At 47.0% G+C, this 27,189-nt stretch overlaps 1 protein-coding gene across 1 annotated transcript; it reads right to left on the reverse strand.

Moving 5' to 3' along the window:
* Positions 1–324: 324 nt before the first annotated feature.
* Positions 325–27,189, reverse strand: GALNT12 (polypeptide N-acetylgalactosaminyltransferase 12). Its single transcript, XM_070431090.1, has 10 exons — positions 26,797–27,189; positions 18,916–19,085; positions 15,322–15,511; positions 13,097–13,282; positions 12,636–12,753; positions 11,141–11,317; positions 8,693–8,824; positions 5,907–6,020; positions 3,936–4,085; positions 325–1,151 (listed from the first exon to the last, which is right to left on the reverse strand). The coding sequence occupies exons 1-10, from the start codon at positions 27,159–27,161 to the stop codon at positions 1,011–1,013; spliced, it is 1,743 nt and encodes a 580-aa protein (XP_070287191.1). The 5' UTR covers positions 27,162–27,189; the 3' UTR covers positions 325–1,010.

Raw genomic sequence — 27,189 nt, forward strand, 5'->3', positions numbered from 1 at the left:
AACCAAGGTGCATGCCCTTGACCGGAATCGAACCTGGGACCCTTCAGTCCACAGGCCAATGCTCTATCCACTGAGTCAAACCGGTTAGGGCAGATCTGAGATCTTGCATGAACCAGAATTACTGAGAAACTTTCACAGCAGCCGTGGCAGCACAAAACGATTTTAAATGACCAAATAGTATTAATGAACAAGCCTGAAAATGGAATTTCATAGAGAATATCAAATTTCTCCCTCACACTAATGTGATAAAAATTTTAAAATGACATAAATATGTTTTAAAGTCCTAGTGGTAACTGCTAAAAGTAGCCAGCCACACGACAGCTATGCATTGTTGCAAGTCCACCCCGTGTGGTGGAAGTTTTTATTAGCCCAGGATATCAAGTTATTCCTTTGAGATTTCAGCTTTGGTTAGTCTTCTTTGGCTAACATAAATTTTAACTGGAGGTTTGTCTATGGTAACAATACATAACCAAGTAGCATTCTTTATTAAATAAATCTAGGTTATCTCAATGCCCTGAAGGAATCAGCAGAATGTTCCCATTGTCCATCTGTCCACAGTGAGAAAAATCGAAACCAACATCTGAAGTATTATCAGTTTATGCAAAGTACATTACATGAGTCTAACCTTCAACACGTGCACACATCTTCATACCTGGAAATCCTTGTAAATACCAGAGTAAAACATTTACTTTTTTTGCCAAGGGAATAAAAAGGCACAACCGATCTTGATAGAAAAATATTTGAAGGCTTTTAATTCTCTGACTACCAAGAATTAACATTTTATGATTACCCTTTGAAAATCAGGTATTTGGGAACAATTTTAAAGTTTTTAAAAAACAGTACAAAGCTTATTCACATTCTTACCACATCGCTTTCACAAATTGCACAGTGGTTTCCTTATAAAAAAAGAGCAGCCAAGTTTTGGGTGGGCCTGTCACTGCACGAGGCGAAGTCTTCTGGGCTAGTCCAGGGCCCCCTCTCCCATGTGGTCTCCGTGGTGCAGCGACACTTTATGACATGCGTTCTTTAAAGAACCATTTCTGATGTTCCGAGTTGGTGCAGTCTCGTAAGACTGGTACGAAACTGTTGCTGAGTGCCTTCTTCTCAGCCTGAACACATTTCTTGGACTGTATGTGAAATAAAGAACCATCCTACAAAAGATCATAGACAATGGACGTTCAAGAGAATTATAAGCCTTTCTCAGAAAGTACCTTTTTCCTTAAAATGTGTTGTGCTCAGGGCAACTTTGATCATTTAAGAAAAATCTATTGCCCTGGCTGGTTTGGCTCAGTGGATAGAGCGTTGGCCTGCGGACTGAAGGGTCCCGGGTTCGATTTCAGCCAAGGGCACATGCCTGGGTTGCGGGCTCGATCCCCAGTGGGGGCGTGCGGGAGGCAGCCGATCAATGATTCTCTCTCATCATTGATGTTTCTATCTCTCTCTCCCTCTTCCTTCCTCTCTGAAATCAATAAGTAAATATATTTAAAAAAAAAAAAAAAGAAAAGAAAAATCTATTGAGCATTAAGTGTCTGCATGTGGGAAGGCAATCCAGGCCCGTCTGTGCAGAGAGAGGGCCAGGTAGGTACAGCATGTGTCATGCTAGCCTTTCACAGGAGCAGTGCACGGGGTCCCAGACTCAGCTGCCAGGGCCAATGGTGCCACCTGCTGGCTGCTCTTGGGACCTGCCAGATCCTATATCTCAGCTGGACAATTTTTCTTTTCCTTCAGGGAAATCAGGACCAAAGAAAGACTCTTTATGAATCTCTTCCACTTAGGTCAACTAATTCCATCCCTGGAGATCTCTTTCTCTTATGTATTTAAATGGAGAGTCAGGAAACTTGGCTTTAGTCCCAGCTCAGCTACAGATCAGCTGAGGGAGGGGAGCAAGTCAGCAGAGAGGAAGCGGGTTCCACAGACTGTGTCAATTCCCAAACTCCCAAAGACGATGATCCTCTTTAATGCCTCCCTCTTCTTTTTCCAAACTGTTGCTGAGTTAACTCAGCAAATCTCTCCCCAGGTCCTGGAGTTTTCCTCCCCCTAACCCCCCTTTCTATTGTAAAGGGTACATCCCCAAGGAACTTAATCATGGCCTGGCGACCAACAGGCAGAACAGTGACATAACCTGTTCCAGGGCAAGAGAAGCCTTGGTAATAAAATTAGATGCAAAGGAATCTCAAAAATATTAACCACGAGAACCTTTTAAAGTGGTCATAAATTGCCTTTAGAATAATGTGAAAGTAAACACAGGGCTACCTCATTTTATTACACATCCTTGAATTGCACTTTGCAGATAATGCTTTTTTTTTTTTTACAAACTGAAGGTAAGACCCTCCACCAGCAAAATTATTATGACTTTGAAGGCTCAGAAGATAGTTAGCATCTTTTAGCAATGAAGTATTTTTAATTATTGTTTTTTAAACATACGCTATTATTACACACTTAAGAGACTACAGTACAGTGTAAATATAACTTTTTTATGTACCGGGAAACCAAAAAAGTTAACATGACTCGCATTATTGCAATACTTGCTTTATTGCAGTAGTCTGGAACAGAACCCGCAATATCTCTGAGATATGCCTGGAATTAAGTAAAGCACCCCTCCTCCCACCCTTCTGAATAGACTTTTCCTTAAATGGTCACTGAACTTTAAGATAGTCCGGCTGGTGTTGCTCAGTGGTTGAGCGTTGACCCATGAACCAGGAGATCACGGTTCCATTCCTGGACAGGGCATATGCCCGGGTTGTGGGCTTGATCCCCAGTGTGGAGTGTGCAAGAGGCAGCCAATCAATGATTCTCTCTACTCATTGATGTTTCTATCCCTCTCTTCCTCTCGCTGAAATAATTTTTTAAATGTTTTTAATTTCAAAAAAAGAAATTTAAGATAACATTTCAAACCAATTTTGTAGCCTCTATCTTGCATTACTGTTCTCTGAGGGCTTACAATGGCTTCCAGTGAAAGAAAGAAGAGAAGGGGGAGGGCATTGCAGAGGGTCATCGACTGGGGGTTTGCAGAAATATTCCCCTCATTTTTTTATATCAGGTAGACAACACTATGGTGCCTGGCTTTTCCACGGAGCCTGCAAATTACATTGCTAATCATGACATTTTCTGCAGGAAAAAGTACTCCAACTTCTAATCCTACTTGGAATTATCCTATTTATAAGCAGTCTAGATGACCCTTTCCATCCCTGGGGCCAGTCTGGGAATGACAGCTTCCCACGGAGATGAAGGGAACTAATTCTTCTTCTGAATTATTTTCTTTGGTTTTATTCCCTCAAGTGCCCTCTTTGTGAGTCAAAGGATATGACTGATTTATGAGTCGCATCACGGGCTGACCGCGAACGTAGTGGAGCTAGGGCCCTTCATGCTTGAAATAACACCCAATTCCAACTCAACGACTATTCTGATGGAGAGCCAACTCCCTCAGAGAGATCTCTTCTTGGTTATTCTACTGACAGTAATGACTAATCTTGAAAGAGCTTCCTAGTTTCCAAATATTCCTAGCCATACATCTAATCCTCGCTAGAATTAAGACGAGGAACTATGACTGCCCACACTTTAAAGCCGGGAAAGGGAGGCTTGGAGAAGTGGAGTGACTTACACCTCCATCTAACCTCCCATCCTTACACTTTGGTGATCTGTTTCACTTGTTTAGACCCCATTTCCTTCTAATCCATCTGCGGCAGGTCCTCTTCCCATTTCTGCGGCTGCAGCTCAAGGTGGAAGGTGGGGTGGGGGAGGGGGGGGTGGGGAAGGGGACTGAGAGGAGTTGTCAGTGAGGGGAAAGGGAAAGCGGCTGACACTGGACCCTGGGATCCAGCAGTGAGGCCAGGGACTCAGGGTCACTGCGACCTTCTCCTATACATGGCGGCATCCCTGTGCCTCCATGCTCCCCTCCGCAGCCCACAGAGGAAGGAATGCGACCGCTCACTCACCTCCTGCAGGATGAACTTCTGGTTCTCTGGGGGGGCCGTGTCCTGGCAGAGGTGCATGATGAGAATATCTGTTCCTGCCTCCACAGCGATGCAGGCCTCTGGCTGGTGGGTGTTATAGCGAATTTCATTTTGGGACGTGTGCTCGAAAAACTAAAAATGGAGCAGCCAACAGGTGTCAGTTACCCTCTGACGTGGAAAGGGGAATTGCTGGATGAGAAACAGGGGTCACGAGAGCGTGGGAGTCGGGGTCCCTCGCTCTCCCTTCGCCCGCTGACACTAGCCTGTCTGATCAGTCAGCCTCCTGTGAGTCCCCCCAGCATTTCAGCACGTGGTGTGGGGCTCAGCAAGTGTGAAAGGAGGGGCCTTTCTCATGTCCCCTTGCTTGTTAGATAGCGAGTGCGGGACTGGTCCCCATGCAGGTGGGGAACAGCAGGAAAGACAATGGATGCGTCCCAGTGCCAGCACTTGGGGCTCCGCCGCCTGGACTAGCCATTTCCTCTCCTTTGCTTCAGTCCTCTCGTCCCCCTCCCTTGGAGATACAATGAGTGCAACGGTGCCTTGGAAGCTATCAAGTGCTGTGCGCAAGCCGACAATGTGACTGCCAGTGGGAAGGCTTGGTTCTTCCAGAGCGATGGCTTCCTCCTCTAGAGTGCCCGGGAAAGAGCCGCGTGCGAGGCTGTAGGCCCATCCCCAAGAGGGACTGAGGGCCCTTCCGTGTGAGGGGGGCCTAGGAAGCTGCATTTTGACATTTTTAACAACTCAGCAACTCAGCCTCCTGCCTGCCCTGCACCACCCCGCCCTTCTGGGAGATTCGGACACAGGTGGCTATCCTGAAGGCACGTGGGGCATTGCCTCTCAAAGAGATCTCCCAGAAAGCTGGTTAAAACAAGCGGCTGGGATTCCAGAGAGACAGGGTGGGTCTGAGAGTTTGCATTTCTAAGCTCTCGGGGGACGCTGCTGGTGCCAGTCGGAGGCCCACCTTTGAGCACTGTTCTAAAAAGTGCTGGAGAACCTGAGTAACTTAAGTTGGCTGAGTTATGAAAGTTTACTGCTGACCATAAGGGGGCTTGACAGTCATAAGGAATTGCAGGACCTCCAGGTTGGAAGAAAACCTGAACCCCACCCCTTCGTCTCCAGTGTCTGCCAACTCTGAGGACAGCGGGCTTTGAGGTCTGGAACCAACGCTTCGTGGCTCTCCTGCCTCCTCTGCTGGCCCCGGCCTGGAGGGTCCATCTGCTTTCCTGGGCCGGGGTCCTGTCCTGGTCCTTAGACCCTCCAGAGGTGCTCCCTGCCCGGCCTGAAGGACAGCACTTAACTCAGGTCTGCCCTGGTGCCCAGCTGAGGTGACTGCCCTGGACACTGCTTTGCAGGGTGGCGCTCGGCATCAAACCTGCAATTCTGTTTAACAACTAATGATAAGGAAGTCATCCAAAATGCAGACCTGCTGGGGTTTTTTCCTTCCTTTTTTTTTTTTTTTCTGACCAAAGATGTTAGTGGCAAGATCATCTATAATAGCAAAAATCAGGGAGGCAGGGAATCCGTTAGTAGACAGTAATATAGCCACACAAAGACCTGTCAGAGGCCGTAGGAATGGTCTTCTCAAAGGATGTCTAATAACACACATATGACCAAGATCATGGAAGTGCAGAGGGAAAACATATAGACATATGAAAACCACCATGTAAAACACATACAAAAAGAGGGGAAGTAAATATGTCTTAATCATTGTGGTGGCTGCTCTGCGTCCTGTCATTCTCTGTTCACTTCTACTTTTTATACTTCCCAGATGCTCTGTAGTGAGTATATATTACTTTTATAATGAAAAAAATAGCGAACACGTAATTTTTAAAAAGCACATAATTTCCCCTCGTTTTCCCCTTCAGAGGCTCACACCGAGGACCCCTTGAGCACCGCGCCTCCCACTGCGCTGCCCCCGCAGGAGACTAACAGGCCACAGAGAACAGCACGTACCTGGTTCTGGCCCATCCCGTGGCAGAGGTACAGGAGGACCTGGTGTCCCGTGAGGTCGTGTTCGCTGGGAGGGTTATAGTCAAAGCAGTAATCTTTCAGTCCTTTGTTCTGCAGCTAAACAAAACGCACAGGAGGCTTTTCGGTCCAGACTTATACACAACCGATTCCACCCAAGGCTCCGAGGGAGGGTCAACAGAGTGGGAGAAGCACCTGCCTCAAGAACTGGACTCAATGGTAAGAGCCCCTTACATTTCTCACTTTAAACATGCTTTCCCACCCTATACCATAGGTGGGGATCAGAACCCCATTTTGAGGTGATAAACCTGAGGATCAGTGAGATTAACTTTTTATGACCTGAAAGCCCATACTCCTCATGTCTCTTTAATGCAGCCTTATTGCTGCACTAGTCCAAACATAGCTGGATCGGCACCTCACCAATATACCAAGGAGCTCCTGTTATTACGCATCAGCAAAGGACACCCCAATGGACAGACTCGGCACTCCCCAGATCACAAGGCCGCCATTCTAGACTCTAGAAACAGCATAATTCAAAGAGCCAAAGTTGCCCAAGGTACCCCAACAAGTAAGTGGAGAAACCTGAGTCTTGAATCCAGGACCTCTGACTCCAAGTCCAGTGCTCTCTCTATCACTCAGCAGTGTCTTATCTAATGTCACCTCTGACGTATCTCTTGGCTCTAAAACCCTTTAATCGCTCTAAGAGCAAAAAAAAACCCCATGATAGGTTCCATGTTCTCTCCTCCCTTCCAGGAGCCTCTGGGGGAAAACTCAAGTACTTTCCCCATTCCTTCCTGAAGAGTTCAAAGAACCCCTGAACCCACTGCTGCCCTGGCCCTTGTCTACTCTTGACTAGTCTGTTCTGATGACAAGACTCAGCCATATAGAGGGAAGGATTCCACAGCCCAGTAGCTCGGAAAGCACAGCCTTCTGCGTTCTTGAGATCGCTTTGCGTGTGAAGGAGCCGGGAACAGGACAAGTCCCCGTGACTCTCCGTGAACCTATGATCAATCTCACCACCACCAGCAGGAGGACCACACAGTGCACGCTCCCTCTATGACGCGATAGGAGTGCACAGCACACCTGTGAAGGGTCCTTGCCAGAGAGATTTCTCCAACTCCAGTCACACTTTTAGACCTCACTTCCATTGTAAAGAATATGGGGGCCCTGACCAGTTTGGCTCAGTGGATAGAGCGACGGCCTGCAGACTGAAAGGTCCCAGGTTCGATTCCGATCAAGGGCGTGTACCTTGGGTGTGGGCACATCCCCAGTGGGGTGTATGCAGGAGGCAGCTGATTGATGTTTCTCTCTCATCGATGTTTCTAACTCTCTATCCCTCTCCCTTCCTCTCTGTAAAAAATCAATAAAATATATATATATTTTAAAAAGAGTATGGGGGAGAGGCACAATTTAAAAGTCACCATAAAGAAACAATCAGACAATCCCAAGGGTGAGACACTCTCTAGGGCAACTAATGCTGTAGCAAAAGAGAAAAAAAAAAAGAAGAAGAAAGAAGGAAGAAGGAGGAGGAAGGAAAAAGGAAGAAGGAAGAAGGAAGAAGAAGAAGAAGAAGGCCTGCCTTAAATTAGAGAGACTTTAGAAGATGTGGCGACCATATGCAATGTGTAGGCCTTGTTTGGATCCCAAAGGGAACTTGCCAAATACTCCAAGAGAAATTTGAAAATCTGGGGGAATCTGGATAAGGGATGGATGTTAAATGACACCAAGAAATTGTTGTTCATTTGGTTAGGGGTGACAACGGTCTGCGGTTTTGTAGGATGATGTCCACGTTTTACTAAGATTCATGCTGAAGTGTACAGGAGTAAAATGACACAATGTCTGGGGTTTCCTTGAAAAAAGAAAAATATGGGAGAGTGGAGCAGAGGAGAGGGAAAGCAAGAAAGGCAAAATGTTGGTAATTCAAGAATCTCGCGGACAGGGTTCATGATACCATCTCTCTGGTATAAATTCATAAGGAAACTGAATTTAATGCATGAATATCCTGCTTGGTGTTTATCAAAGACTTTCAGGGGAACACCAGCACTTCTGATCAACACGGCCAGGAGACCTTCCTTGCTAACTCAGTGCATTCCTAGCAAAAGCCAAAGGCACCAGACATTTTAGCTGGCCTCACCCCAGGAACATTTCTTTTAGGTTTCTTGAAATAAGAGAAGTGCCGAAACCGGTTTGGCTCAGTGGATAGAGCGTCGGCCTGCGGACTGGGAGGTCCCGGGTTCGATTCCGGTCAAGGGCATGTACCTGGGTTGTGGGCACATCCCCAGTGGGAGATGTGCAGGAGGCAGCTGATCGATGTTTCTCTCTCATCAATGTTTCTAACTTTCTATCTCTTTCCCTTCCTCTCTGTAAAAAATCAATAAAATATATTTAAAAAAAAAAGGAATAAGAGAAGTGACTCTCCTCTCCCCACCACTGCCTTTATGGATCCCCGAGTTGGTAATTAACTGATCTGGCCACTGAGATTTGAAATAATGTTACAAGGTGCTGGTAAAGACTCCCACATGGAAACACCAAATGAGCCTCAGTTTCCTCATCAATAAAATGGGAAGTTTATACTCATCAATTTCGAGATGGCCCCCAGGACTGACAGTCTGGACCTGAGTCCCAAACACTCAGAGGAAGAAGGAAGAACAGTGGATGAAAAGGGAGAGGAGTTTGGCCGCGGTCCCCACAAAGGGGCCTTTCTGGCCCAGGGTTTGTTGATCAGACCTGGGGGCCAGAACTCCCTGCCCAGCACGGGCCGCCTCGCTCACCATCCCGAAGAAGCCAGGCCTGTCCTCAGGCACGTGCAGTTCTGGATACACGGTCTCCAGGAACCACTTGAAGTCCTTACACTGAAGCTTGGCGCGAAGCTGCTTCCTCTCTGTCACGTCCCCAAAGGGCTCCTGAGAAAAGAACAAAACAGTGAGCCGCTGAAGGTGACGGCACTTCCTGTCAAAGCCCTGCTCTCCACTGTGGCCCACTCATTCACTAAGCTTTTATTGAGCACCTAATGTGTGCCGGGCCCTGTGCAGGGCACAGAGTACCAAAAACAGCCTCAGACATAGTGGAGCACACCAGCAGGAGAGACTGTCACACAACTACATTCCCAGGTGCTCTTGCGACAGGGAGGTGCAACCAGGTGCACAGGGAAGGACACAAAGCACCTGCTGGTGCGATGAGGAAGCCAAGCCCTGGGGCTGCATTGGACCCCTGGGCCAGCAAATCAATGATGAACGTGTGATCGCAGACCAGCAAAATGTCAGCAACGATCATATACAATGACATTCCAATTTACTACTCATATCTGACATTCACTTTCAAACACAGGTAAGTATTCTAGCTGTAATCATGAATGAAAACCTTATGTGCTCAGTGTATTGAAGTTTAAATATATACTTACTAAAGACCCAGTGCAAAAATTCGTGCATGGGTAGGGTCCACCCACCCGCCCAATGGGGGCCGATTGGGGCCAGGCCATTTGGGGCCAGGCCGTGGGGGAGGGGATGCAGGAGGTTGGGGGGGGGGAGGGCAATTGGGGCCCCAATCAGGCCAGTTGGCCACCGCAGTATGCGTCACAGCGACCAGTCGTTCCAGTGTTCTAGTCGCTTGGCTTTTATATATATAGATGATGACAAAAGCAGAATGCTACAATAATAAATACTAGTGGAAGTTTAGTGTTCTGGACAAAACCACTGATTAAGAACTTTCTGCCCTGGACAGTTTGGCTCAGTAATTAGAGCATCGGCCATGGACCAAAGGGTAGCGGGTCTGATTCCTGGTTAGGGGTGCATACTTCGGTTGCAGGCTCAATACCAGCCCTGGTCTGGGTGCAAATCAGAGGAAAATCGGAGGAAACTAATCGATGTTTCTGTCCCTTGGGCAAGATGGAGGAAGCAATGAGCCTGGAACCTAGAGGCAGAGAGAAGTCCAGGGAGCTCAGGGCTCTGCAGAGCACAGAGAGGTCCACTAGAGTGTGCACACCCCAGGCCCAATTCTTCCTGCATCAGCTCTGAGGCCTGGGGCAAGTTCCTTAACTCAAGCTCTCTCTGAGTTTCAGTTTTCTCCTCATTTCTTTTTATTTTATTTTATTTTATTTTTATTTTTATTGATTTCAGAGAGGAAGGGAGAGGGTGAGAGAGATAGAAACATCAATGATGAGAGAGAATCATTGATCGGCTGCCTCCTGCACATCCCCCACTGGGGATCAAGCCCACAACCCAGGCATATGCCCTTGGCCGGAATCGAACCCGGGACCCTTCAGTCCGCAGGCCAACGCTCCATCCATTGAGCCAAACCAGCTAGGGCTCCTCATTTCTATAAAATGAAAAATTCAGAGCCAGCCTGAAGGGTTGCTGTGAGGAATCAGAAGAGATTTTCAAGTGGCCAGGAAAGAGGTCTTGGAGCAGACCTTCTTGTCTAGCCAAGCAGCCCTCTTAATTATGGGAATGAGCGTCAGTGGGCCCCTGTCCTGGGGTGTGCAGAGCTGGCCTGTGCAAGGGCAGTGGACCTATCTGCTAAAATTTGCTTGTAGCCCTAAGATCAACTAGTGTTCTCCGGCTTCTGTCATTTGAGGACATACACAGGGCAGGGAAAATTGTGAGTCGCCCAATGTGCATGTTCTAGGCTCTCACACTGTAAACAAGCGCCCTTTTCATGCTCCATTCAATGTCACATCTTTCAGATTTCTGTGCTTTGCGCTGGGGAGTTCACCATTGGAAATGGCCCCTGAGCGTAGTGCTGAAGTGCCGTGGAATGCTCCTCAGTGTAAGCAGGCTGTGAGGTGCCTGACGGGGAAATTTTGTGTGCTTAATAACCTTTTTGCATGCATAAGTGACAGTACTATTGGCTATGAGTCCCATGTAATGAACCAACAATATATTAAATAAAATGAAACACACATAAAAGCATGGTTATGTATTGACCGGTTGACAAAAATGTCAACCTGCTGGAGGCTTCCATGAACCTAATCCTGTATTTCCCCCAAGGGTGATGACTCAGTGTTCCCAAATTCAGTGTGTATGGTGACTATAGAACATAATTATTGCAAGTAACGAGAATCAACTGTAAATTATAAGTGAAGGAATAAAATTGTCCCATACTGTAACATGAGCACCCAATTTATTTTCTATTTCTGGGACATGGTCCACTATGGTACAGAGGCCAGATGAGCTGGTTTTGTTCAGATGAGGCGAGGCGGAGTGCAGGGGGCAGGAACTCACCAAGCGGGCGTGGGGATTGCGATGGTAGTAGAGCTCTTTGAATTCATCCATCCACACTTCAGCTGCACGGACACTGTTGGCCAGGGCCTTCTTGCGGGAGTAGGGAGCTTGCTTGGGGAAAACGTGGCCCACGTGAGAACACGGGTGTGTCTCCAGGGTCCCACCGCACTGCCAGATCTGCACACAGAGCAGAGGAGAGGCCGCGGTAGGTGAGCAGGGGATGAGGTGCTGGTCCATAATGCCAGGAGGCCGAGCACAGAAGTCATGATGAACACTGCCACACTCTCACCCTCCACAGGCAGGAGGCCACTTCCACAGCACCCTCAGAACACAGAATGCAGGCAGAGTACGAAAGCAGCCCCGAGACAAACAAGCCCTGGAACCAAGACCCCACGTCCATGCACTAAATCTCATGCACTTGATGCGTGACAGGACCCATCGCTGACCTCGCTGGGAACCCATTCACTCAGGATGTAAAATGCAGGCTGATTACCTGATCTGCTAGCCACAGAAGATAGGAAAGCAGCAAGTAAGAAGAGAGGTTTGGGAGGGGGAAAGGAAGAGCTTCTAGAGGCAGGCAGAGCAGCCTGACACCTAGGGAAAAGGCAGAAAGACCATTAAAAGCCACTCTACAACTCAACTGTCATCGGGGGCCATTTCATGCTGGGCAAATCGCCATGGACACCCCACTGTCCATAGGAGGTATGACCAATGATTGGCGGGGGGGGGGGGAGGTGAGTCCTCAGTGGAAGGCCAAATTCTTCTTCGTTAGGTAACTCTTTTTAAGCAGGAAACCATATAAAATATTATTTAAATTTTCTATTGAAAAGCTTACATTAACATAAGGTTTTGATGCTTAAAATGCAAGGTTAGTTAACTGGAAAACCCACTGAAAAGCTTAGGACTTCTCCAAGGGGCCTCATCTGTGAGTCGTGGATAGCAGAATCGGCAGATGGGCTTATTACAAAAGGCACATTTCTGGTCCCAACAGTAAACCCATCAAGCCTGACTTTCTGGAGACGGTGCCTGTAAATCTGCCTTTTTAATGAGTTTTCCCACCAATTCTGTATGTGTCCAGGTTTGAAAGTTGCTGTGCTAAATAAAGAGGCCGCTTCATAAACAGTTAAGCAAATCAAGTCTCCAAAACATGGACTCAGGAGGCAGGGACCAAGTTTTAGTCTAGTCTCTGCCACTCACTCCTGAGCAAGTCACTTCCCCTCTCTGGGCTCCAGCTCTTCCTGCTGTAGTGAGAACAAAGAACTAGGTGACCTGCAAGGCCCTTTCCTACCCCAAATCTATTTAAAAGTAGATATTTTTTAAAATTTAAACAAGAAGGCAAGCATGTGCCATTATCATCTTTCAGACTTTCTGGATAAATTACCAATGTGGAGGGAAAGTGTACCAGGACCTCATAAAATCCCATCATTTTCAAAGAGAGAGAGAGAAAAAAAAAACAGGTTAAGAATGAGTCCAGAGAGAAGACTTGAATACTTACCCTAAAGGAGAATTCGAGGTTTTCTCCGCCCCAAACTTCCATTCCTGTATCATAAGACCCCAGATATTCAAAATATTTCTTACTCACAGCAAACAGCCCACCAGCCATTGTTGGAGACCTAGAAGCATATGAGGTCCATATTGCCATGCAAGCGGCAGGAAACCACTGCTACTTGAACTCCTTTCCCACCACAAGCCCTTCAGTCCAGTCATGCATCTCTAAAGAGTACCCTGAGCTCAGGCTCTGCCCAGCTCTAAGCTAGGCCTGAGAGCACAGCCACACCCCACAGTCCCAGCCCTGGGGAATCACACAGACATCTCCACAGGCAAGTACATAACTCTGTGCCTGATAAATGTGTAAACTACGGTGGGGGGGCCCAACAGCTAACCATCCCTCCCAAGGGCCTTCACTGACATGTTAGCCAGATGCAATGAGGCTCGCTCAAAGAAGTCGCCCCTGACCTGATGACATCGACAGGGGACCGCATCCGCATCCTCTCCCTCTCAGGAACCACGTGCCACGTGAACACCAGCCTCCAGTCGAAACCGCCGATCTGGGGTTCTCCCGAGTTCCCCAGGTACTCGAAGGTGTTCCAGTCGATCACATCAATCACAGGGCACACCACTGCCGACTCCTCTTCCTGGATCCTGCAAACACCCAGGACACCCCGTTTCTCCATGTGGATGGGTACAGAAGGACCATTAGGAAATCTGGGAATGAACTCCCCTCACCCTTCTACTCGGAAGGAGGAGCACCCATGTGAGAAAGACCTGCTTCTCTCATTCCAGGTGTCTGCAGCCATGTCAGGCAGGTGACCACGTTGGGGGCTTTTTAGGGGAAAAGCGGGGAGCAAGGATTCTGACCTTAATATGAAACATCCCACAGCTTTAATGTTCTGATTCTATCTATGGATATTCCCACTAACCATGACTCCCTCTACGAAAGTCAAGATGTGTAAAAAATCAAAGGTAATTTTTTTAAAGAGAAAGCAGATTTTCAATTTCTCAAGACTGCAAAAGGTTCCTTCATTTAATCACAATTAATCATAAAACATTAAGCTTGGCTCAGTGGTTGAGCGTCGACCTATGAACCAGGAGGTCACAGTTCGATTCCCGGTCAGGGCACATGCCTGGGTTGCAGGCTTGATCCCCAGTAGGGGGCTTGCAGGAGGCAGCCAATCAATGATTCTCATCACTGATGTTTCTATCTCTCTCTCCCTCTCCCTTCCTCTCTGAAATAAATAAATATATTTTAAAATATATATATATTTTTTTTAAATGTCAAGAAATAATAATCTCCCTGTGCAGAGATGCCCCCAGACCAAAGGGCCAGCTTTGGAGTTAGAATATAAATTCTAATCCTACTCACTGTGTGAACATTAGCTGAGTCATATCACCTCTCAGGGCCCAATGTGAGTGGACAAAGTAGGTTTACTGTTGTTTGTATGGAAAATGATACAATAATTAATAAATAATAATACAAGAGTAACCTCTGTGTCTCACGTACTCACAACAGTAAAGTTGTTTTTGCCCACCCTGTATATACACATAGGGTTAACATGGGGATGTCTGTGAGATGGCTGGCAGAGAACCTAGAACAACTGCTATTCTTTTCTTTTCGTTTTTATTATTGTGAAACATTACACACAGTGGGAAACACTATGATTTTCTGTTGCAGGCATCAGCCTGTGTGTATGCTTTAGCTAGTTCCTCCACAATCATTATTATAAGCCCAACCATCCTTTGGCTTGCTGCTAGACTGTGTTTTTTTGCATTTGATAGCACATGAGGAAAGATGAGCTGAGACTGGACCATGTGTGAACACTGGATTTCTCTGGGTTACATTTTGGGGTCTTTTATCTGGAATCTGATACCTAAAAATCAGTAGAGTCACACAAAACAATGGTGAGAAGAAACAGAGATCCACCAAACTTGAGCTATAAGGGTTTTTAGAATAACACCAGAAATGAATGACATTATGAATGACACTGAGGTAAGAATTACAAGTTTGGGGAAAATCGCACTGTTCAGGATGGATTATGTGAGACAAAGAATCAAGCTTCTGAGTTCACCAAATTCAGGAAATTGCAGAGTGCGTACTACCAATGCCCAATTCTTTAAATAAATTGAGGGCATTATTAAAAGGGGTGAGAGGGACAAGGCAGACCTGCTGGGCAGGTTCAAAGATGCTGCACAGCCTCTAGCAAAGACCCCAAGAACTTGTGACTTGTGACCAAGCTGGTTGGAACGATGGCTAGCCTAAATTTTACAAGAAAGAGAAAACTGGGGCGTCAGCACTGGAGTGGACTCTGAGTCATGGTTATGGAACGTGCAGGCCGAGTAGCAGAGTGCCCACAGAGGCACTCAGTCCTGGCATCTGGGCAGAACCATCCTTTGCTGTGCAGGCTGCACACACTGCAGATGTTTGGCATCCCCGGTTCCCAGCTCACAAAATGCCAGAAGCACTACCCGCTGGACATGGCAACCGAGAACATCTATTTCCAAAAGCCCATGGGAAGAATGGGCTATGTTCCTGGTTAGGACCATCTGAGAGACACTGTCCAGTGACAGAGGACTTGTCCAAGGAGCCACTGAACCCAGGCGCCCCGTGACCGCTCACATGTGGTGATCAGTGTTTTTGCTTCTGTGTAGTATTGGGACCCTCCCCACGTGGACGGCTCACGTACCTCTGCAGCAGTGGCTCCAGCCACCCCTCGTGGCACTCACAGTGGCAGTCCAGGAAGGTCAGCACTTGGCCCTTTGCTGCGGAAGCCCCCAGCAGCCGGGCTCGCACCAGGCCCTCCCTCTTGTTGGCGCGGATCAGGCGCACCTTGGGCAGCTTTGACAGCTCATTTTCCAGGCGTTCCTTCAGGTGCTCTAGGGCGGCAAGTGGGACAATGAGGGACACACATCCCAAGCCAGGTCCTTCCAGGGCCACCCTGTCCCCAAAAGAAAACTAAACGGACATAAGCCTCCTTTGCTCTGCCACCTGGAACATGCTCACCTCACCCAGAACCAAGGCTGAAAGCACCCCAAAGGCCAGGGGAGGCTGGGGGGGAGGAATTCCAGAACCACCAAATGCCTAAAATGGGTGACATGTATCCAGATATATCTCAATAAAACTGTTACCCCCAAAATACATTACACCTTGACTTATGAACATTTAAAAATAAAAAGCTCAAGAACCATCTGACCACAATTTTTCTGAAAAATTGTGTTAATATAAATTTGTTAATTTATGTTAATTATTTATGCAATATGCTATACATTTTTAATTTATATGGAATAATCTATACTAATAAAAGCATAACATGCTAATTAGACCAGAAGTCCTTTTGGACGAAGCCAGGGCTGCGAGGGAAGCCCGGATCCCAGGAGCCAGAGGGAAGCTGGTGCCAGCAGCCGGGGGAAGGAAGACCTACTCTTGCACAAATTTCATGCATCGGGCCTCTAGTTTTAATATAAATTTTGTTATTATAGCTATATTATTATAGTTATATTAATGCACATTTTATTATATGATGTTATGATAGTTCTGTTAATGTAAATTTTCTCAGTAGCATATTTCAGTTGACACAGTAATAGTAGTCATAACAATGGCAGCTAGCCTGAGAGGGCCAACTGTGCTCATTGCTAAGTGATTTACATGATTCTCACAACAATCCTACAAGGTAGGTACCACTATTACTCCCATTTTATAGATGAGAACACTAAGGCCAGAGAGGCTAAGGAACTTGTCACGGTCAGGGTCACAGAGCACGTGAGCTGAGGACCCATGATTTAAACCCACAGACTCTGCCTCCTTGAGTCCACAGGCTTCACACTGCCTCCCAGAGCTTTCTTGTGCACCTTCTGATCTTTATTAAAGAAATCTACAACTTGTCAGGAGAACATCCTCTTTTGCTAAAGAGGAAATGAGTCCTTAAAAGTTGAAAGGATGTGCCCACAGCTAGTGCTGACCCCAGACTCCCGACTCCATTCATAGGATCTAGGGCTGGAGGTCCCCACTCACACCCCTCAGTGGTCAGGTGGAGGCTGGTGGGCACCCCTGGGGCAAAATGAAAATGAGAGAATTTCTCTATATCAAATGGGCTTTGTCTCAAAGTCTTCAATTATCAAGAAAGGGGAAATTTTTATAAAATGTTCTAGGTTGCTTCATAGTTTGTGAAAATATTTCCCTAAATATTCTTGCCACTAAAAAAAAAAAAAGGTAACACTCATCAGTTGTTTTTTTTCAATCCAAATATAACTGCAAGTAAGTTGATGGTAGGCGCAAGGCAGATGACTTCCCACACAAAGGTAACTTATGAAGGTGCCCAGTGAATACCCCAAAAAGTGCACCTGTGGCCTCCTGCACTCATTGTGGATTTGGTCAGCTTCAATCTTCTGTCTGCTGAACTGTCTTCCCACACCCTCAAGGGGTGTCAGCCTCTTGGAGCTCAGACTGACCGTGCAGGTAGGGCGGGAGGAGGCAGGCAGGACTCTCACCTCCATTATGGGTTGAGTGAGCATCTCACCTGCTTTACAGGTTATCAGGATGGGAAAGGGAAGCTGTGGCCCTGCAGCACGTTTATGAGAGAACTGAGCTTCGCTGGAAGGGGTTTGGACTGTGCTCCTGCCTGCCACAGAATCCCATCAATCCTAGTGAGTGCCCTAAAGAGAACATTTTAAATCTGCTATTTGCTTCTGAATAAAGACATCGCTGAAATATTTTCGGCACTTTCTAGTTTAGTATTGCATAAAAACAGAAGTTATCATTTAACAAGTGCTAACACTATACCAGGCACTGGTACCTTGCTTTATCTCATTTAACCCTTGCGACAGCCCTACAAGGTAGGAAATATTATTATTTTATTTTATCTATGTTAATGAATTACATTAATATATTTTAAAACAGGGGCTGAAGCCAAGGTTGAAGCTGGTTAAGCTCCTTGCTCAAGGCTGCACGGCTGCGAAGTGTTGGAGTGGATTCAAGCCCATGCAGTATGAGCCGGAACAGTGTCCACACAGACAGGGAGAAGGAACAAAAGGAAATGGAGATGAGTGCCTCCTCTGTGCTGCTGCTACATGAAGGTCTGTCCTGTACATGTGCATTGATCCCTGATCTCATTTACTCCTCACCACAACCCTGAGGCAGGTGTGGATAAATCCATTCACCCAAGAGAAACAGGCTCAGAGAAAGACAAGTGAGCAGGGACTTGTCTTGCTGCCCAGGGATCCTCAGTGCCTAGAACAGCACCCAGCACACCGCAGAAACTCAAAAACTGTTCACTGAATAATGAAGGACCAGCCCTGGGCTGCATGTGAATTGCCGGATCCTAGGTCACTGGTCAGGCCTGCAGGGACGCTGACCACCCTGTCCATGGAACACCTCTCCCTGGCTTCAGTTCTTTCGTCTGGGCTGCCCCTTTTGATCTCAAACTCAACACATCCAAAACCAGACACCCCTTTCCTCTCCCAGACCCGTTCCTCCTGTCCTGGGTGGCTTGTCCAGCTCTAAGATGGCACCACCATTCACCCGGGGACCCATGCCAGAACCCCATGGTTCCTCCTTGCACCTCAGCCAGTCTCCGGCCCTGTGGATGCCACCACTCGAGCCCCCCTAGTCCCACCCCCCTCCCTTTCCTCTGCCACCACCTGACTCTAAGCCTCCATTTCTCACCTGGGCCACCCCTACAGCCCCCTGGCCTCCTGACCCAGCTCCTCTGTACACCATTCTCCACAGTCCAGCCCAGAGGGATTCTCCCCAACAGCTCTCCTGCTTAAAACCCTGCCTTGGCTCTCCCTGCCCTTAAAACAAAGTTCCAGCTCCTTGGCCTTGTGTTCTCGCTGCACCCTTCTCCACCTCTTCTCCCTGCCTCTCCCTACTTCTCCCCAAGCAGCTGGCCCTCCACCCTTCCTGAACCACTGGCAGGTCCTACACAATCCACACGGAGCTGTACCTCCAGCCTTTCCACACCTATGCCCTCCACTTGAAACACCCTCCCTCCTCCTTTGCTGTCCACAAACTATTCAACCTTTGAGGCTACCAGTAAGGTCAACCACCCATCCTGAGCACCCAGCACAGTGAGCCGCTTTCCCATGTTTCCTGGAGCACCATGTGGTAGCACCCTCAGTCATTACATCTGTGTACCTCCTCCAGGCTCTGAGCTCCCTAAGAGCAGGAGCCGGACACAGGGGGATGCAGGAGGCCTGTCCTTACCAGGCCTTATCGCACTCTCACCTCCCAGGCACTGCCATGGAAAGCTAGGCCCCACAAAGAGCCCATGTCGGGGGCTTACCTCTATCACTGTAGTCATCTACCAGGATAACTTCTTCTAGCAGGATGTCTGGGGACGTCTCGAGGACACTGTAAACTGTCCGAAGGAGAGTTGACCAGGCTTCATTATAAAATGCGATGATAATAGATGTCGTGGGCAATTGATCATAATCGTATTTCTTTTCTTTGCACCTGCAAATACAACACAACTTCAGGAATGGAGAACCGACTGTTGACTGTGTGTGTACCTGGCCAGGCGGGTGCTGGGGATGGGGTGAAGGGGACATAGGTCAAGACCAGGTCATGGGACAGTGAGATTTTCATATTGTTCCCTTCCATGGACCATCTATTCTGAGGAAGGCCAGCCGCCATGCAGTGAGGATGGAGCTGCTCTTAGCCTATGGAGAGGTGTATGGAGCGAGAGACTGAGCTCTCCCACTACAGCCAGTATAAACTTTCCAGCATGGGATGTGCCTGCTTTTTTTAATTTATTTTTTTTATTTAATCCTGACCCAAGGATATGTTTTTATTAATTTTAGGGAGAGGAAGGGAGAGAGTGAGGTTTTCGAAAATCAAGTTGATACAATTTAAAGAACTGTCCTTTAGTCTAACATCATATTCCTACTGTTCTGGATTAAAATTTATTTCTTCTCATAATAATAAGCAGGAGGACAGAAAAAGCTCTGCTGGACCGAATAGAGTTGGGACAGGATGTCAGCCCCTCCTCAGAGTTTTTGTTTTCGTGTTTCCATTGGTCTGTGACAACCCAAAGCCTCTTTTCTCAACTGTCTCTGGGTGGGTTCTCTATTTGAGTCCCCTTAAGTCACAAGAACGCTGCATACCACTTTGGCAACACACACTCAGAGCCTTAAAATGTTCCTCTTCTCTTTGATGTCATATTACTATATCTAAGAACTTCTCATCTAAGACAATAATCAGAAATATCCTAAAGGAGGCTTGTGGTAAAAATTTTTCTTTGCAACATTATTTATAATAGCAAAAGTCTATTGACAATTTCAATGTCCAACAAGAAATGGTTAAATAGAACGTAGCATGGCTGCATGAAGAAATGCTACATGGCCACCCAAAACCACATCTTCAGAGGATATTTCACAATAAAAGACAATGACATTCTATTGTTAATAAAAAAACAGAGTATAAATCTACACAGCATAATGCCAGTTCGATACACAATAATGTATGTATGCACATGCTCACACATAAGCAATAAGCAGAAAGAAATATGCCATAATGTTAACAATGGTTATCTCTGAGCAGTAGATTATTTCTGATTATTTAATTTTTATGTTTTCCTGCATTCTAAAATTGTTCCATAATGAATATGCATCATTCTTATAATCACAAAAAAGATTATTATTTAAAAGCTGGATCATATTTCTTTAGCTCCCCATAGCAAATGCCTTCAATGAACAATAACTTAATATTCTGGCCTCTCTTTTTTTTCTGGGCCTGGTAGTTTCTCCTTTCTTTAAAACATCCCTTAGAGCAGTGGTTCTCAACCTTCTGGCCCTTTAAATACAGTTCCTCATGTTGTGACCCAACCATAAAATTATTTTGATGCTACTTCATAACTGTAATGTTGCTACAGTTATGAATCGTAATGTAAATATCTGATATGCAGGATGGTCTTAGGCGACCCCTGTGAAAGGGTAGTTTAACCACCAAAGGTGTCGCGACCCACAGGTTGAGAACTGCTGCCTTAGAGGCACTCTCCTTTGTGACTGGCTCAATGTGCCCTTCTGGAATGTTTTCACAAAAAATACTTTCCCCTTTGCCTGGCTGATAAAAAGCTGAGCATCCTTCAATTAGATGAGAACATCTCTGAGTTACCCAGGGTTCCATTTTTGCCTAGGGAACAAAAGGAAGCTCAAAGCAGCCCAGCCGGTGTGGCTCAGTGGTTGAGCATTGACCCAGGAACCCGATGTCACCCGTCTGATTCCTGGTCAGGGCACAACCCCAAGTTTCAGGCTCGATCCCCAGTGCAGGGCGTGCAAGAGGCAGCCAATTGATGTTTCTCATTGATGTTTCTATCTCCCTATCCCTCTCCCTCCCTCTCTCCCTAAAATAATTAAAAATAAACAAACAAGCAAATAAATAATTTTAAAAAGGAAACTCAGAACCAAATTCACTGCTGACTCACATAAGCCATCCTTTCCTTAACTTTCTGGTATAACCATGTGCTTTGTGAGGGCAGTGGCTGAACTGTCTTTTCCTCTGGGTATCCAGCATGCCTTGCATTGTACCTGGTAATGGTAGTAGCGTGTTTTAGGTGCTTACTACATGATAGGCAGCATAAGCACTTCACATGCATTATTCCATTTAACCTCCACATTGGGTGGGACTACTCTAATCTCTACAAACACAATACATGTCTATGTAGTGTATGGAGACGAATGAAATGGGTGCGGTAAACGCCTCCTGAGCTTTTATCTTTGTTTTCAGGTTATCACATTGAAAATTCCTATTCTTTGTAGAACAGGCCAGGGAGGTCATAATGTCCACTAGTGTGTTTTATCTGCCCAGATTCCTTCCTCCTTTCTTCACAGTACTGCAGTGATTTCCCTTTTAGAAACTATGCCTCCTGGACTCTCGGTCTGTGTGGTTACACACACACACACACACACACACACACACACATACACACACACACACACATACACGCACACTCACACGTATATTTACATACACACAGTCCTCTGGTAAGGTCAAATGCCCCAGGCCTGACCAGTCAACATTTTCTGATGATATCCATTGAATCCCTGAATCCAGGGCCCAAAATAATTTGAACCCAGTTCTCATCCCAGACTTTTCTACTATAGAAGTCAATATATTTTCTTTTACATTTAAGTCCGTTTCCATTGGGTTTTCAGTCACTTTCAACCCAAGAACCCTAAGAGAGAAAAAGTATAACAAAAAGAAAGCATAAAATAAGACAGAATAATTAAATCCTAAAGTATTAATAAGCACAATAAATATAAATGAACATGACTATCTAGTTAAAGTCAAAAACTGTCAGTCTGGATTTTAAAACAAACACACACAAAATTCAATATGCTAGAGACACACTTCAAACATAATTACACAGCGTGAGTGGGAAAAGGTATCATGGAAATACTAACAAAACTAAACACGTTCTAAACTTAAAGAACTGATTCAAAGAAAAGGTGCCACTCTGACGGCCACATGATGAATCTAATAAGAATAAAATACCTCACAGTTTACAGCCTTGTTGGAGAAGCAAAAGAAGCATCAGTCTAATCTCCACACTATGTGTGATGTTTTTCCAAAGATAATGTTATCAAAATAGACAAGCAGGCTACCTCCCTGCAAAAAGTGAAATTCTAACCAACTCCCTCCTGCCAACCCCTGCAAGACACAAACACTTTTGCTAAATTACCTAATTTGAGCTGTTTTGAGACTGTCATCCCAGCACCCAAATCCTGATCCCTAAACTTAGTAACATCAGCAATTACAGTATTGATAAGGCTGAAACCAGAGCAAGCATTTAAAAAATGCAAATAGCTGCATATTATTTAGACACTTTCCTAACCAGTGGTTCAAACTCCTCTGCTATAGCAGAGGACGCTCGATGTTCTTATGTGTGGCATCTTCGTCCAAGTGCCCATGAAAATGCACTGTCACTCAACTTTTCTCTGTGGCTAAATGAGTCAGAACACAAATGAGGATGACATTCTAGTGATGATCTCAAGGCTTCTCTGACCTAGGAAAGCGAACACTTTCGGCAAATATTGGGAGTGCAAAATTGTTAGCAATCACTCACTTGTGACACACCTTCCAATGACTGTGATGTCAGCACTAGTTTCAACTGCACTTGGTCTGTTTTTAATCCCCACTTTGTCTACTTCTGGTACTCTCCCACACCCTCCAAAGCACCCACCCTTAATCTTCTGAGTGAGAAATCTTTAGGCCCTCAGCCAGTAGCTTTCAACACTAGTTGACATCAGCCTTAGCCTAGCCTTAGGCTCTACCCACAGAAAATTATATTTAATTGTTCTGGGGATGGTCTCTGAAATCAATCTTTTCAAGTCTCCAAAGGCCACAAACCCAGCTATCTGGCTTCCCACTTTGGCCGGCTGCCATCTCAGAGTGAAAGTTCCTTCTCCACGCTATGCTCAAATGATATGGGAGTTCTTGAAGGGTTTTGCAAACCCTAAACTATATCACCATGCAAGGATTGCTTGTCATCCTCCACCTCTTCCTCCTTGATTCGGTGCTATAACGGACAAAAATAAAGCTGTGCTCTAATCCACTGGCATGTAAAGTATTAGACTCAGACGAGCTGGGGTCTAGAACAAGTTTTAAGGCAGTGGTTCTCAACCTTCCTAATGCCGCGACCCTTTAATACAGCTCCTCATGTTGTGGTGACCCCCAACCATAAAATTATTTTCGTTGCTACTTCATAACCGTAATTTTGCTACTGTTATGAATCATCATGTAAATATCTGATATGCAGGATGCATTTTCATTGTTACAAATTGAACATAATTAAAGCATAGTGATTAATCACAAAAACAATATGTAATTATATTATGTGTTTTCCGATGGTCTTAGGCGACCCCTGTGAAAGGGTCGTTCGACCCCCAAAGGGGTCTCGACCCACAGGTTGAGAACCACTGTTTTAAGGAGTTAGAACCAACACTCCTAAGTTTTTCTATCAGTCTGGAATCAAACCTGAAGGAATTTGAACCCGACCCCTGCAGTCCACAGGATAATGCTCTAACCACTGAGCAACTGGCCAGGGCCCATATGTATATTTTCAAAATCTATTTCCATACCTGGAAAAATCTAGGATGACAGCAAAATGTTAACAGTGGTTCTCCCCAGGATGGTAAGTTTATAGGTGATTTTATTTTTTGAACATCTATTGTTTTTATAATTAAAACAGATAATTGACTCCACCCAAAAGGGAGGAGAGAATAAAAGATCTGAGTTCTAACCATGGCTGGTGTGGCTCAAGGGTTAGAGCATAGGCTCATGTACCAAAGTGTCACGGGTTCTATTCCTGGCCAAGGAAGGGCACATACCTGGGTGTCAGGTTTGAACCTTGGCCTAGGTCCCGGAGCGTGTGGGAGGCAACCAATAGATGTGTCTCTCACATCAATGTTTCTCTCTCTCTCTCTCTCCCCTCCCTCCCTTCCTCTCTACTTCCACTCTCTCTAAAAATCAATGGAAAAACATCCTCAGGTGAGGATTAACAACAAAAAAACCCCATTTAGGTTCTAGATCAGCTCTCCCCAGATCTGAGTGTTAACTTGGCTTCTTCTCTTAGTTGAGGCTGGATGCTGCCTCAGGGTCTTCCCTCCTGTAACATTCAAGCTTCTTAACAATCCCTCTGCTTATTAATTAGATTCCCAAGGGACCATCTCTCCCATGCAGACTGTGAACTCATAATCTGCCATTCCTCAGGCTAAATCTAAAGAGCCTGATTAAGTTCTCACCCCTGTATGAACTATAAAAGTGAGTCACCAAGAAAGGCCCTGACACTATTGGCCATACCAAAGTTATACGTCAAGGCCTGGGGGGGCTGAGCCAACAGAGATAAGCATACCTTTCTCTCCAGCTAGGCAAGAATAACCCAACAGGCCTTGCAGCAGGAATTAAAGGCTGGAGGTATTCAGACTCCTTATCATGCTGGGTTTGGATTAACTTCCCAGGGTCAATGCCACAGCAGGATCTATAAGCAAATCCTGATAGGACACAGGGCAGCTGCGTCACCATGGAGACAGGATACCATAGCCCATAGGTCACCCACAGTGTCCCAAAGCGATTTCACAACTGGGACAATAAAGGAAGTAGGAATCCAGAAAAGAAAAACTTTATCACCAATCCCTAGATGACTCTTAGAAGGGGCCTCCTGAGTAAATTGTTAGCAACAGGGAAGAGAGGAAAACTAACAAGAATTGAGTGCACAGTGTGTTCCCAGGTGTTAGGTGCTTTATTACTGCCTAGGTTGGGTCTTTTTACTCATTCCCCATTTTTTTGTTGTTGTTGTTAATCCTCACCCAAGGATTTTCAGAGAGAGTGGAAGGGAGGGTGGGGGAAGGAAGGGGAGAGAGGGAGGGAGAGGGATAGAGGGAGAGGGAGAAGAAGAGGGAGGGAGAGAGAGAGAGAGAGAGAGAGAGAGAGAGAGAGAGAGAGAGAGATTGCTTCCTGCATGAGGGGGCTGGGGATGAACCTGCAACCCAGGTACATGCCTTTGACCAGGAACTGAACCCATGACCCTTTGGTTCTCAGGCCAACACTCTACCCACTGTGCACACCCGCCAGGGCTACTCATTCCCTATTTTGCAGATAAGGAAACAGGCTCAGAGAAGCTAGATAGCTTGCTTAAGATCACAGAGCTGATGAACAAAAGAGTGAGAATTTTATCTCACATGGGCTGGGTTTGAACCCTAGAAAGCTTCCCCTACCAGTGGTCGGCAAACTGCGGCTCGCAAGCCACATGCGGCTCTTTGGCCCCTTGAGTGTGGCTCTTCCACAAAATACCGACTTCTGCGCACGGGCCACAAAGTTTCAATCGCACTGTACGTGTGCGCCCGCACGTGGTATCTTATGGAAGAGCCACACTCAAGGGGCCAAAGAGCTGCATGTGGCTCACGAGCCGCAGTTTGCTGACCACTGCCCTAGACTGTCACTCAGTGAGCACCCTTGGGTTTCAAAGAGATGAACATGCATTCAGCCATTTGGATGAAGTGGGGGGAACTACTACCAGTCCCAACAAACTTCTCAAAAAGATTAACAGGGAAAATGCCTCAGGCAAAAGCAGGAGGCTAGACATGAACAGATCCCCAAAAATAGGGAGGTGCAAGTCCATCCAAACTTTGTAGGACCACCTCGCGCAGACATTCATTCTCTCTCCGGCCAAGGATCCACAGAGCAGGTCCCTTAAATCCGGAAATCAGTGCCAAGGGAACCAAGAGGGTCACGTCCCCCCAAGTTCCACCACTTTCTAGTTGTCACCTATCCTCTCTGGGCCTATTTCCACGCCTGTAAATTAGGAAAGACAAGGATCAGGGAGGGGTAGCAGGTGCCTGATACACACAGCAGGCTGCCCAACTATGAGCTCTCTTTTCCTCAGTCTTTAAGGAGGGGATCAAGCAGGGAACTGGAAGATTCCCACCAACTGAGGAAAAGAGAGAGAAGGCCAGAAGGGCTGTCCTCCTGCCAGCGTGTTCCCTTCTGGAAACCTGGGCAGTGGGCACCAAGCGCCCAGCCAGCAGCTCCAGTAGGAATTGGGCCTTTGACCACACAGGCTCTGGGCCTGCACCACCCACAGGAGTGAAGTGGGCTAGACCACTGCCAGAAGGCGCCCTTCCCACCAGCCACTCCTACCTGCCTTCCTCCTCCTAATGCTCAGGTGAGAGGGAAGGTGGATTGCAGCCTCTGACGTGGCTGGAATCCTTCATGGCCAGGCGCACGCATAACTAAATGGGGCCTGTCTTGAACCCCAGGAGTCCTTGGCTTTGCAAAGGCAGGAAGATGCCGGCAGAGCTGGACTGAGGGTGCTGTGGGGCCCAGGAAGGGCACCCAGTGGGGGTCTTATCTTAAACCTGTCGGCTTAGCCCCAACCCCCACTTTTCTGGACCAAATGACAGACCTTTTGAAGAGGGAGAGAGCCAAGAGACCACATAGGAACAGATTCCTCAATTTCTGACATTTTTTCTGTGCTCATTTTTTAAAACTTTCTTGCGCCCTTCCCCCCATGTGAACCCTTCCACGGCCAAGTCCCGAGAAAGACTCAGTAAGACGCGCAACCCCCAGGTATGTTGAGACCCCACGGCCACCAGGCCACTCCACAGATGCGGAAACTGAGGCGCCCGGACTCGGCGGGCAAGGCTCCTCCGGCCACCTGCGGACTCACAGCGGGTTCCAGCGCTCCGGCAGGCGGCGGTGCAGCGAGATGCGGTCGCTAAGGTAGATGTTGATCTGATGCAGCCGCACGCTCTCCTCCTGCAGCCGCAGTTCCTCGCCCTCCAGCTGCAGCCGCACCGCCTCGCCCCGCGCGCCCAAAGCGTCCTCCGGCACCGGTGGCCGCGGCAGGACCGGGTCGCGCCGGCCGGAGCGCGGGGTGCGCGAGGGTCTCGGCTCGGCCGTCCTGGCCCCACGTTGCGCTCTCAGCACCGAGCCCAGCCCGACCAGCGCCAGCAACGCCAGCAGCACCAGCAGCGCCTCCCGGCGGCGCCTTAGCCCCCGTGGGCAGCGCCGCCACGCCGAGCGCCCCCACATGCGCCCACCAGCGGCTGCCAGCGCTCGG

This window comes from Myotis yumanensis, unplaced genomic scaffold (assembly GCF_028538775.1).
Source record: "Myotis yumanensis isolate MYYU_CA2020_CCGP unplaced genomic scaffold, mMyoYum1.0.hap1 SCAF_12, whole genome shotgun sequence".
Taxonomy (NCBI): Eukaryota; Metazoa; Chordata; class Mammalia; order Chiroptera; family Vespertilionidae; genus Myotis; species Myotis yumanensis.